The 12688-nt window shown below is 29.9% G+C and overlaps 2 protein-coding genes across 6 annotated transcripts; one reads left to right on the top strand and one right to left on the bottom strand.

Annotated features, from left to right (window-relative positions):
• Positions 1–1276: 1276 nt before the first annotated feature.
• On the top strand, positions 1277–2637 carry LOC123703064 (probable 28S ribosomal protein S16, mitochondrial). Its single transcript, XM_045650942.1, has 3 exons — positions 1277–1493; positions 1904–2063; positions 2473–2637. The coding sequence occupies exons 1-3, from the start codon at positions 1377–1379 to the stop codon at positions 2586–2588; spliced, it is 393 nt and encodes a 130-aa protein (XP_045506898.1). The 5' UTR covers positions 1277–1376; the 3' UTR covers positions 2589–2637.
• A 627-nt stretch (positions 2638–3264) lies between these two features.
• On the bottom strand, positions 3265–12412 carry LOC123703200 (receptor expression-enhancing protein 5-like). Of its 5 annotated transcripts, XR_006752960.1 has the most exons (6): positions 12191–12412; positions 11891–12123; positions 6885–7008; positions 6062–6178; positions 4887–4919; positions 3265–3986 (listed from the first exon to the last, which is right to left on the bottom strand). XR_006752960.1 is itself a non-coding variant. In XM_045651125.1 (5 exons), the coding sequence occupies exons 1-4, from the start codon at positions 12318–12320 to the stop codon at positions 6084–6086; spliced, it is 582 nt and encodes a 193-aa protein (XP_045507081.1). In that variant the 5' UTR covers positions 12321–12412; the 3' UTR covers positions 3265–3986; positions 6062–6083. The 5 variants fall into 5 exon arrangements, 4 of the variants coding, with proteins under 4 accessions (XP_045507081.1, XP_045507082.1, XP_045507084.1 ...); XM_045651125.1 differs by lacking the exon at positions 4887–4919; XM_045651126.1 differs by lacking the exon at positions 4887–4919 and having other exon boundaries at positions 6067–6178.
• Positions 12413–12688: the final 276 nt, after the last annotated feature.

Genomic DNA, 12688 nt, shown 5'->3' with positions numbered 1-12688 from the left:
CAACAATAACTACTAAGTGTATTTACAGTTTACACAGTACAATAATTATTATTCATTTCACAATAATAGCGCTCAAACAAAATTTTAAAATAGACATTTCAAGCATATAATTACAATAAATCAGAAGTAAAAATCTAAAAACAGCGATTTCGTATACAACACAGGTATGTAAAGGAAAAATCGTTAAAAGGGTTGTCGAATCACGATGTAACAATTAAAGTAGTTTACATAAATTACGTAAACGCACATAAAAAATGTTGTAACAGCCCTAACTTAAAACTCAGGGCTTTCCACCCTAATGACTGGATGTTGAAAAATATTGTGCCTTTTATGAGGTTCATGACACACATTTCACTATTTTAAAGCTCGTTGTGAGTTATGAGCTTTATAGTTGCTAAAATGTTTAACTAGTTGTTGAGATGCCGTCTCGGCACTACATTGTATTGTTTAGTTTTGAAGTTAAAATGTAAGGACTGACAATCTAGAGTCGAATAGAGTGTTTGTGTGACATAGTTAGGAAATTGTGAATCCTTTTTAGCATAGCGATAAAAGACTGTAATAATGTTAAGATTTATTAACAATAATTGTAGGCGTGTAGGCTGCATCTTCTATCGCAATAATATAGGTTTGTACGGTTTGTATATTACATAGTCTCAAAAAAAGATAATGTAAGTACAATAAATAAATAATAATAATATTATGTATATTCATAATATTGATACTAAAAAAATATAATGTTATGCTGCGATGTGTGTTTTATTTTGTGTTATTATATCGTACCCTTATCTTACTATCTATCTTATAAATGCTCTAAGATCTTATAGATGCATTTTCGATGTTGATAAAACTTCAAATTCACCGCATAAAAAAATTACTATACATCAGTCAATCAAGTTCTTAGCTTTTGCCTTATTATGTTACTATCACGTCAAGTTGTATAAAAATATAGTCTCCCTTTTTGAAATAACTACTCACCAATCTATAAAAAATAACTAATATAATTATAATAATTTTGGGAAAGTCAACCTATATCTTGTTTTATCGTATTTACCTGGGAGAAATATGGGTATTTGCGTATGCTCACGGCTACTTTTATGACTGAAAACATTTAAATTAAACGATATCTTTATAAATTTTCACTTAATTTAATTGAAAAACAGTAAGCCTTTTAACCAAAAGCTTCCTTTGCAAATAGCCTTGTATGCACGACGTATCACGTACCTATTCAGTAATTTGACATTCGCTTCTTTGTGAATGTGACACCTGACGTTTGCGGTTTGACATTTGACAATATTATGAATTCACGACAATTTTAGGTTATTCGTGGAAATTCATTTAATTTGTCCTATTTTTCAAAAGTATTATATAAAAAAGCCATGCCTCTGCCCCCAGCTAGTGGAACGGGCAAATACTACGCCTTAGCCGCCAAATCTATTCGTTTAATCCGACAAGGATGCACAAATAGACCGTTTTTCCATATTTCGGTTACTCAGGTATTTACTACTCCTTACTGCATTTACTCAGTTAACGATTACGATCTTAAATAAAATTATTACTTTGAATATTGATGTGTTGAAATAGACAACGAGAATAGTAGAAATAAGAACTTATAACTCTTAAAGACTTGAAAATTTGTATCAATAAGTATAGAATTGGATAAACACAACTGCCTTCTTCCAGTATAGTCAATTATAAATTTATTCTGCAGTATTACATGGATTCAATGTCAATAAATACTCGGTTTATGTTATGATTTCCCAAAAACTTGTTCGTCTTAGCACTATTTCTACAGTTTATAATAACATAAGTAGTCTACTCTTACCAATGCTCCATTAAACCTAAATATATTGAATTCCTATCATACAATTTTCTCACATTAACAACTCTACTATTTTTATTCCAGCGCAAACGCCTCAACAGCCAGCCAGTCATTGAACAGCTGGGTTCATACGACCCCATGCCAAATATTCATAATGAGAAGCTTGTAGCGCTAAATTTGGAAAGAATAAAGTACTGGATGGGACAAGGGGCTCATGTTACTAACCCTGTTGCTGAGTTGTTAGGTATGTTTATTTTACTAACACTAATATTATAATAATATGTACTGGGAAATAAGTAGGTTTAATAGTTTTATGTGAAGTAGAAAGATGCCTTTCTAGTGGCAAAAGATTTGTAAAATCAATTATGTAGTTTTTTAAGAATCCATTACAAATAAATATTATATGTTATCTCTGTAATATGAATTTGGATGTGCATTTGAATATTGAATTATGGAAACAGCTATACAATTCAGATTGGCTTCACCTGTGTTTACTTATATAGCCTATAAAACATAAGGACTGCAATCCATCATTGTAGTTTCTGAGAGTAGGTATGTTCGATTCGGACCCGCGCCCAAGGCCCGGGATAGAAGCTATGCAATAGCTTAAGAAGTATTTACAATAAATAATAACATTTTCATTATATTTTTAGGGTTAGCAGGATTCTTCCCAATCCATCCACGAACATATATGACTGCCTGGAGAAATAGGAAAGCAGAAAAAGAAAGAATAATAAAAGAAGCAGAAGAAGCTGCTAAAAGTTCATAGATTTAAGATGTGTAGTTTTTATATTAGTTAATAAAATTGTAGATATTTATTTGTGTTTCAATCTGTCCTTATACTTTCAACTTTATTGAAGCCACTCATTCTCACTGACTCAGATAAACAAGAATAAAATATAGCCTATGATACTTTCAAATCATGTAGCCTAAGCGAAAAAATCATTAAAATCAGTCCAGTACTTTAGGAGCTTATTCAAACACAATAAAACTATGTAATATTGGTTTAGGAGTGTAGTTTTCTATAAAATATTAGTTAACTAGCTGTGCTCCGCGGTTTTACTCGCAGTTCTCCGCTCCTGTTGGTCTCAACGAGATGATGTATATTGTATAGCCTATAAGCATTCCTCGATGAATGGGCTATCTAGCACCGAAATAATTTTTCAAATCTGATTAGTAATTCCTGAGATTAGCGCGTTCAAACAAATTCTTCAGCTTATAATATAAGTATAGATTAATATTATTTCAAAATTCATTAAACAGTAGGTAACTACTTTTAAAAGAAATAATTTATTTCTAGTGGAAACTATATCATCCTTATTTTTGCACTATTTATGTATAGTTTGTCAAGAGTAACTTAGATTTTATCTGTTGAGGGTATAAATAAAAACACCATTAAACTCTGAAGATTATGTTATATGTTAGTAGGAAATAAAACAACAAAATACAATGAATTCCTTTTTATTTGCGTGAAAAAAGACATTATAATAATACCTTGCGTGAATATTATTTAGCAGCCAGATACAAGGCACACAATATGAATTTGCATTTCAAGCGTAGAAAAAACTACACGATTTATCGAAAAACGGAGTAACCATTATATAAAACAAGTGTTCACACTTAAATGCTCTATAATTGGCGACACTTAAAGCATATTATAATCTGTGCGAAAAACCACAAAAAAACTAAAAAAACATGGTCTTTTATTCAAACTTAACAATACGAAAAATACTAACATTCCTTGAGCTACTTATATAATTATACAATAAAAAAACAGGAAATTCATTGCCTTGGGGTCTTAAGAAGAAAAACTAGGAAAAAATCAAGGTCACTTATGCTAGGATTTTAAAAAGATCAAGTCAGAAAGCGATACACTAACGATTTTATACTAAGACAGTCGAAGTAATACAAAACTTAAATAATACGGATGTTACCGAACCTTTAAGCCTACCCAGATACACAATAAATAAGAAATTACGAGATTGTAGAAAAATATTTTATTAGTAAATCACTTATTTCGATGTACTATGTTATCTGTGGTATTTTTTTGTGACGGCAAGTGTCGCATGCGTTCAAAAGTGTATTTGGTGTTTTGTACTTTTCCTCCGATATTAAAATTACATGATCTAGTTGTTCTTCCTTACAACATCAGCTACCAGGCGAGAAGCTGAAAAAAAAAATTAGTTAATAAGTATTAACGTCATAAAGTCATTAATAATTTTGTTTTATTTAATGCGGTGCAGATTTTGTCTGATCCTGGTTAAATTATTAAATAAATTGATTGTGTTTATTCTTGTTATTTTTAATAGAAATAAAAACCAGGAAAACCTGTCCAGAAGTTCGTGCAAGTAACAATTAGAACTATTCATTAGTGACACTATACTAATATTAATATTATTAATTTCATACAAAAAATGGATTTTAACTTATTCTAACTACAGTACAGTACATATAACATTATTAAAAAGCATGCCGACACAGCTTCGCTTTAATAAAAGCATTTAAGCATATTGTATTTGAACTATTTATTTTATTAGAAATATGTGCAAAAAATGTGTTAATTCTTGGCTTAAATAAAACGAAAATGTTATGATTATTATAAAAAAAATAAAATATAATAATCATAACATTTTCGATATATGTTTCTTTTTATTTAAATTCATACAAAGCACGCCTAACATTTTGTTTGCACATACACTTAGTAGCTTCACACTAATCATTATCTAATTACTATTTATCTAATTAGATTCGGTATCCACTTTTAATGTCTGATTTGGTGAATGTATTTCTTTGAGATTGTAATATTTTACTTTGTCACTACAATCTTATCGTCATGAATTTTATTTAAACAAGAGATATTCATTTTTAGCATAAATCACTAAAATATAAAAAAAATATTGGACACACAAAATTTTCAAACAATGCAATTACGAATAAAACTATGCACAAATTCAATCAAATAACATTTATCCTTACAAATATGGCAACAATAACATGTGACACACATTTACCAAATCATTTAGGCGGTACACTGAAAGCATTGCCAATTAAATTTGGTATTACTTACTTCAGTGCAGATTACGGCTCTACTCTTGTTTACCTAAAATAAGGGAGCGGGAGATTTAATCGTGCAAAGGGCAACACAACAGGAATAAAAAAAATACAAAAAATTAGAAAAAATACACAACCTACAAGGTGCCAATTAAAAAAAATACTTTAAGTTCAAAAGTTTCCCGGTACTATTCGAAATCTAGTAAAATTAAAAAAAAATAACATACATGAGATGAAACAAACAATCTAGCCCAATTTTTTCATAGACGAATTTATCTTCCTATTCGCACCTTGCACCAACTCTTGGATACTGATGGGATCTTTAGAATAAAATGATTTGAAAATGTTGCCAATTGAAAAAATAAAGTTGGTGACATTTTAAGGTTATAATTTAAAAAGGTATTTTTGGAACAAATATGTATTTGGATATCAATAGTTTATTTCATGGTAGAGAATATGTTTAATGAAGTGCTTATTTACAAATATGGATTATAAGTTATAACTATACAATTTATGTTATTTTTTTTTATTGAATTGAATAATGAATTGTTTTTAGAATGAAGTGTGATTAGCACAGAAGCAGACTCTAGTTCTAGTGCAACTAAACCGTCCCCAAATAATATACCTAAGCTAAACCTATAAAGACATTAATTTCTATTGTGCGATATGTTTTATTTTAACTATGAATATTTTAAAGAAAAAAATCTAAACGAGTAGCCAAGTTTTAATTGAGGGATATATAATTGGTTAGTAATATATTTGCAAAGTTTTGAATTCAATTTTCATAGATTCAATATTCATGGACATGGTAATAATATTGTGTTGTCAGTGACACAGTTTTTTAAGTATTCCTGAAGCCTGAATTTGTAGCATTAAACAATAAAAAAAATGAATAGATTTAAACAACCAACAGTATGTATTTCAAATTATATTTGAAATACTTGCCTACCTTAAAAATATGTATGTCACTAGAATATAGTCTGTGGAATTTATAAACAAAGTACTACCCGTAAAAAAAAACTTAGTGCAGTAAATTCTATTTTTATTGAATTAAAACTTGGTTACCCGCCTCACTTTTTTCCTACTTCATTCCATCTAATTCATAAACGTTTAATTATAATTCCTGTACATTTAGCCTCTCTATCCATCACAAAAAGCGTAAGCGCAAGCTATCCCTTCCCATGCGTTTACCTTACTCTTATAACCCGCTGATTTAGTCTTTATGCAGATCTGAAAGCGCTTTGTTGAACGATTTAACAGTTTTATCGATACTCTTATTGGCATCCTTCACAATATTTTTCAAAATATCTAAAAATAAAAATAATATGCGATCATGTGACGGGTTGGGAGATTGAATTTCAAAGTGGCAACATTGTGTGTCGTTTTTGACATATAGATTGTAAAAAAAAATGGTTATCATGCAAATTTAGATAACATTTCTCTAAAACGTTAGGTTGTTCCCTAACTAAACCCTCAATAATTTTACTTGATAATTATTTCATTAAAATCTCAATTTAAACTCATTGCTATGTCCTGTATCTCTAAAAGTGGGATAGCGTATATAGCAAGTACTTATAAGTACCGCTTAAAATTGAGTGTCCTTTGAGAATTGTTCAAAAATTCTTTCTTTCACAATAAGTAATAGTTTGTGATTGAAACACTTCTAAACAAAATCATGCTTGTATCAAATCTTCCTTAACACTATACACATACAGGATGTCCCGTCGATGTACTATGCTCAATGGATAGTTTTTCATAGGATGAAAAATAAATAAAATCCCTGTCATTTTTCCACTATTTAGATTAATTCTGAAACTCTATGTGTAAAACCCTACCTATGCCTTACCACACACCATAAAGCATAGTGCCAACTACATAGTAATCTGTAATCTGTATATGTATAATAATACATTGGAACACCCTGTATATTGTATAATATAAAATTGTGGGAACACCTAACATTTTAGACGCATGCCTTTCACCAAATATTCATCAATTTTGCACCAATTCTCACCTGAAGCAGCCATGTCGTCAATACGGTTGTGGTGTTTCTGGTAGTATGGACGAATGATGCGGTGGTATATTATCAGGGAACCGTTGTACTCTGTTGGCAGGTAGCACCAGATGATGAAGATGCACTGTAATTAATTGAATTTTCTTTTAGGATTACTAGGGTTGCTATGAAACTTATAGGGAAGTCTGGAAAAGATCAATTTTTTGGCAATAAGACGGCTCTTTTGTTCTAGTTACTATAAATAATAAATAAATCTTTATTTCATCTTTTGATTGTACAATATTAGATGATATGCCCTTGTACTCCTGCTAGGCATAGCCTGTGTACTATAAAAAGATTTTTTATTATTTAGTACATATTTTTTCAGTGAGGACATTACAATTCTTATGACGATTGTTATTTGATTATGAGTACCTAAGTGTTAAATACCGACAAAATATAAAAAAATGTGTCTACTGATCTTATTTTAAAGGTTACTTAACCAAAGGACGGAATCAGTATAAAATAAAATATCGTTTTTAAGAAGGCAAACTAATCAGGTATTTTATAAACACATACTTTTTCTACATACTATAAGTCACAAGCTAAACATAATTACATAGTCAATTAGTATGTGATGCAAGCCATGTTCATAATGACATACAATGTAGGTTGCAATCATTACTAGGTCATTTACAGTAGCTACCAAAATACATTTTGAAAATGTATTTTTTATGCTACTATTTCAAGAACTAAGAACAAACTTTAAATGATACCGTTCTAAAGAAATAAGACGCAAATAAATTAGTTCAGACGGTAATGCTCTTATGGATAACTGGTAAGGATGTAAATCAGTTTCTTATGTACTATATATGACGTCACAATACGATAGACGTAATGTTTTGCACAATTACGTAGGTATGTACACTTTAATATTACATAAGCTTAAATTATTGAGGAGCATTAGACGATTTATGGTGTGCCTATAGATTATTATAGTTATATAGGCTATTTTTAATACTACGAGTAAAGCCACTGTGAGTACCTAGCTAGTACATAGAAAAGAAAAGGTGTATAAGGTTTTTATTTTTAACTAGCTATTCCCCGCGGTTTCACCCGCATTGCTCCACTCCTGTTAGTCTTAGCGTGATGATATATAGCCTATAGCTTTCCTCGATAAATGGGCTATCTAACACCGAAATAATTTTTCAAATCGGACCAGTAGTTCCTGAGATTAGCACGTTCAAACAAACAAACAAACAAACAAACTCTTCAGCTTTATAATATTAGTATAGATTTTAAATCTAAATGAATAAAGGCATAGGCATAAATGACGCGTACGAAACCACGTCGAAGTTATCTAGTGTACAGTTAAGTAATAACCAGAGGTCATATTGTAACATTTAAAAATGTATCAGATAAGGTCATACAAGTACACAATTTCAACTTTCATTATATCACAGCACAGATAATGAAATATCGTTATGTAGGTAACTAGTAATGAAGGAGTGACTCATAAACGACCTTGCATGTAAATAAAAACACTGCTATTGTGTTGGAAAATTTTACCATACATATGTAATATTATGTACATAGCTTTTTATTTGAGGGCGGGTATTTTAATGGGCCCTTTGATGACTGTTTGTTTTCATAATGGGTCTGGTAATTTTTATTATCTTAAGTAGGTAAAGTTGTTTTACTTAATTTAATGGTTAGTAGTAATAGTTTTCACCGTCTCCTTGGTACAGAGGTTTACGCGTGAGCGTAGAACCGAGGGATCCTGGGTTCGATTCCCGGTGGAGACGAATAAAAAAAATGTCTCGGCCTGGCAGGACACAGAAGGCTGACCACCTACTTGTCCCTAAAGAAAAATCGATCAGTGAAACAGATGTATGGATAATGCATCTGCCCCTTACCCCACTTGAGGATACGGGACTTCACTTTAGTAATAGTTAGGTAGTTTAGTTGAGCAAGTTTTTACTACAAATTACAACTGTAAGTTTGTATGATTGTATGTTTACCAATCAGGCAAAAATAAACAAAAAAACTTATATAAATCTACTTAAGACCAAGTAAAGTATAACCTATTTATTTCCTATCATTAAGCATATTTCGCAATACAATTAATGCAACATATTATATTACAATTTTTGAATTACTGCATGTAACCAAATATTTAAGAATCGAAGTGAAACAGTATTGAATTTCTCAAATACATTATATATGTATGATTGTGCAGTCAGGCAGAAATATAGAGCCATTGTAGTGTGACAAATAATTGAATCTGTACTTATTATTATAAAGCTGAAGAATTTGTTTGTTTGAACATGCTAATTTCAGGAACTACAGGTCCGATTTGAATAATTATTTCTGTGTTAGATAGCCACGTTACATATATTATCACGTTAAGACCATCAGGAGCGGAGTAATGTGGGTAAAACCGCGGGGCACAGGTAGTAGATAATATATAAGTTCTTTGAAGATTCCACAATTTTATTTTATCTTTGTAATTCTACTAATAAAATGATTCTAATAGATTATTTACTTCATATTATGCTTTGTTTATAATATTATGCATAAGACAGTAATATGATTCATTTTAAAAATTATGATGTAGAAAATAGTCCCAGACATGTCAGACATTTTATCTATAGACTAATCTTCTAATCTAGTGTAAGACTTGTCCACTTATGCTAAACTTGCACTATGAAATATATAAAATTGATAAAATATCTCGTAATGTTATGTATAATTTGATATTTTAATTATTAATAGATTCCAATTAAAAAAATACAATAACTATAACATGCATTAACATTCACTTAGAAGACGTTAGAAGAATCACTACAGTCACTCTCTCTTTCCTTATGTCCATAATTAATATGCTTAAATCTTAAGGAAAGGTTACGGAAAGGTATAAGGGTAATACACAACTTGTAATTATAATTCTCACTACTGATTGCTGTTAATTGTACATAGATGTATGTAAAATAAGTAAACATAGTTAGATAACTGAAGCGGAGTTACCTATATTCTTATCAAATACTCAACTATGTATAGAGATAAGTTCGAATGATTAATGGTAAAAGTTGCAACATAAAAAGAAATGTCGAGAGAATTAAAAATATTTTTGTGTAAATTTTCAATATAGTATATTTCAATGGCTCAATCACAGGAAAGGATGTCTGAGATTTGATCTTGGGGCTTCTGAGGTCGTGACACTCTGTCTGGTGGCGATACCGTAAAGCTAGCACGACATTTTTTTTCAATCACAGGATTCAGACTGTAAATTGAAATATAATCCAGGCTCCAAATAATAAATAATTGATATACTTAAAAAAACTCCCAGAATTATTGTATTGTCACGAATCATTGATATGTGTACAAAGTTCGAATTCAAACTGTCCATTCAAAGTGGATGGAGTGGATGTTCGTATGTAACCAACGGGCAAGGAACATACAAACATAACATACAGGTGAAGCTAATAAAAGCATGTTAAAAATACAGAAATACTTCCCTTTTTCGAAAGAATAGTAGTAGTTATTTAGTGTTTAAGGAGAGAGTCAAAATTCAGGCATTAGTATAGAAAACAAATATGTACAACTAAAACATGAGTCAATACCCTCATGAGACTGGACTAGTGACATTCAGATATGAGATAAGATAATACACATTTCTTAGCCCGAACATGATGTAATTTAGTATTTTTGTCTGAATATTAATATTATGAGCATAAATATGATATGGAATAGCAACTTAATTAAATCAAAAGATAAAATGATTTTTGTAATCTCTTTATGTATATATCAATGAATGTCTGAGGATGTACTTTGTTATTTATAATGATGCAATTTTAACAGTGTATATATTGTATAAAAAAGCAAATAGATTTTTGTTGAATATGGAGCCTTAAAAGGATGTAAAAATATTAAAGGAATTTCAATAATAATGGTTACTAACTAGTTATTAGTTATTAAGTTATTCATTAATGTTATTTTATATGGAAACTCTTAGTAATATTTTCCAAAGTCCAAGTTGAACTTGTGGTAATATGACTCAACTATTATCTGTCATATTATGGAATTATGAATACAACCCAGTTTGGTAAAAACTTACATAACATATTTTTTAATTTTTAATATTATGTTCGCCAAAAAATAAATAAGTATTTGAATTTATTTATGTACCTATTCAAGACATATCTCTCATAAATCTTTAGAATATCAAATGTGTTTTTGATGACAATTTTATGAGTATCATTATACAATGGGAATGTAGGTATATCAATTTGTTATTAAGTTTATTATATAAAAAATGCATATTAAAAATCATAGAACTACACTAGAATAGCCAACAATCTATAATGTTCTCTATAATGTTGTCCTATTTTTTTAATACTTTTAAGTTTGTATAAATAAATAAAAAAAAAAAAAAAAAAAATAAATGTCAATAGACAAGTACCTATGATAGATGAACAATGAAAAAATATATACAGTAATTAATAACAATTGTTATGTAGTAATACAATAAAACATTGTAACAACCATACTTTTTACAGTGTAATGCAAAGAAATATAGTTTGCAGATAAAAATTATCATACAAACGATAATTGAACAAAACAAATTTTGAGTTATAGTATTATAAATGGTAAAATATATAATGTTTAAAACAAAGAACAATTAATTATTATTCTCAATATTAAACTTTATATTGCATAATACTTGATGTTACACTTGTGAAGTTAACAACAGGTATACTGACTCATCTGTGATTGCTTTGATAAGATTGTATTACCTACTGCTTATTATAATTATTGCAAATTAGAATTCTGATTAATAAATATATTTTATGGTAATAAATAGATTAGATAAAATCAACAAATGCATAAATTGTTAATGCTAATTTTAAAGCATAGTAATAAGAAATGCCTAGATTTAGGGAGGTTTTGGTACGTAAAATATGTACACTACATTAGTCTAATTACCTCCCACATGGAGTACACAAGTAACCTTGAAAAGGACTCACCTTAATAAGCCAATAAAGCGGGAACCACCCAACAATGAAGTCGGAAAAGTACTCCACTATCGAGAAGACCGCGTACACCACCCAATACGTCAACCATTTTGTATCATCGTCCTTCTGGGGCGACTCCAATGCCTTCATAGACATATAAGCTGGGTACACGAAACCGATGGAATTGCATATTAATTCAGCTCCAAATCCGAACACTAAATATAAACCGGTGAACGCCACCAAGCCTGCAATTTAAAACAAACGTCAAAACCACCGCTAAAGTTATAAATAAACGTTCAAAAAGTTACCCACCGATAAAGATATAAACTCTGTTCACGCCAGTTTTCTGTTCCGCTAATTCGAAATATTTCGTCCATGGCTTGCTTTTGTCATTTAAGCTACGTTCTATCGTGTCTTTGTACTCTTGCAATTTGGAACCCATTTTGGTTAAAAATATCGGTCTGGGGTGAGTTGAATTCTTTTTGGCACTTCAATCGGCTAACCACGGCCACGACTCATTGACAGACAATGAAATATGAATGTATGAAATGACAGATTTGACAAAGTCAAAGAGTAAAGCCATAGACAATAAATAATATTGCCAGGATAAAAATTTACAATTGATTTAGCCTATGCACACCAAGCTTTAATGGCATTCATAATTCGATACAACCCACAATACAACCACAGGTTACAATGTGGGTTACAACGTTTTGATGCTTTAATTATTATACAAATGATGTCAATATAAAACGCAAACAGATAATTTGATACGATAGTAATTATCTAAACTGCTGTATTGAATTAAGA

Source organism: Colias croceus, chromosome 25 (assembly GCF_905220415.1).
Source record: "Colias croceus chromosome 25, ilColCroc2.1".
In the NCBI taxonomy this organism is placed as follows: Eukaryota; Metazoa; Arthropoda; class Insecta; order Lepidoptera; family Pieridae; genus Colias; species Colias croceus.
This window is presented reverse-complemented; position numbering and strand designations above follow the sequence as displayed.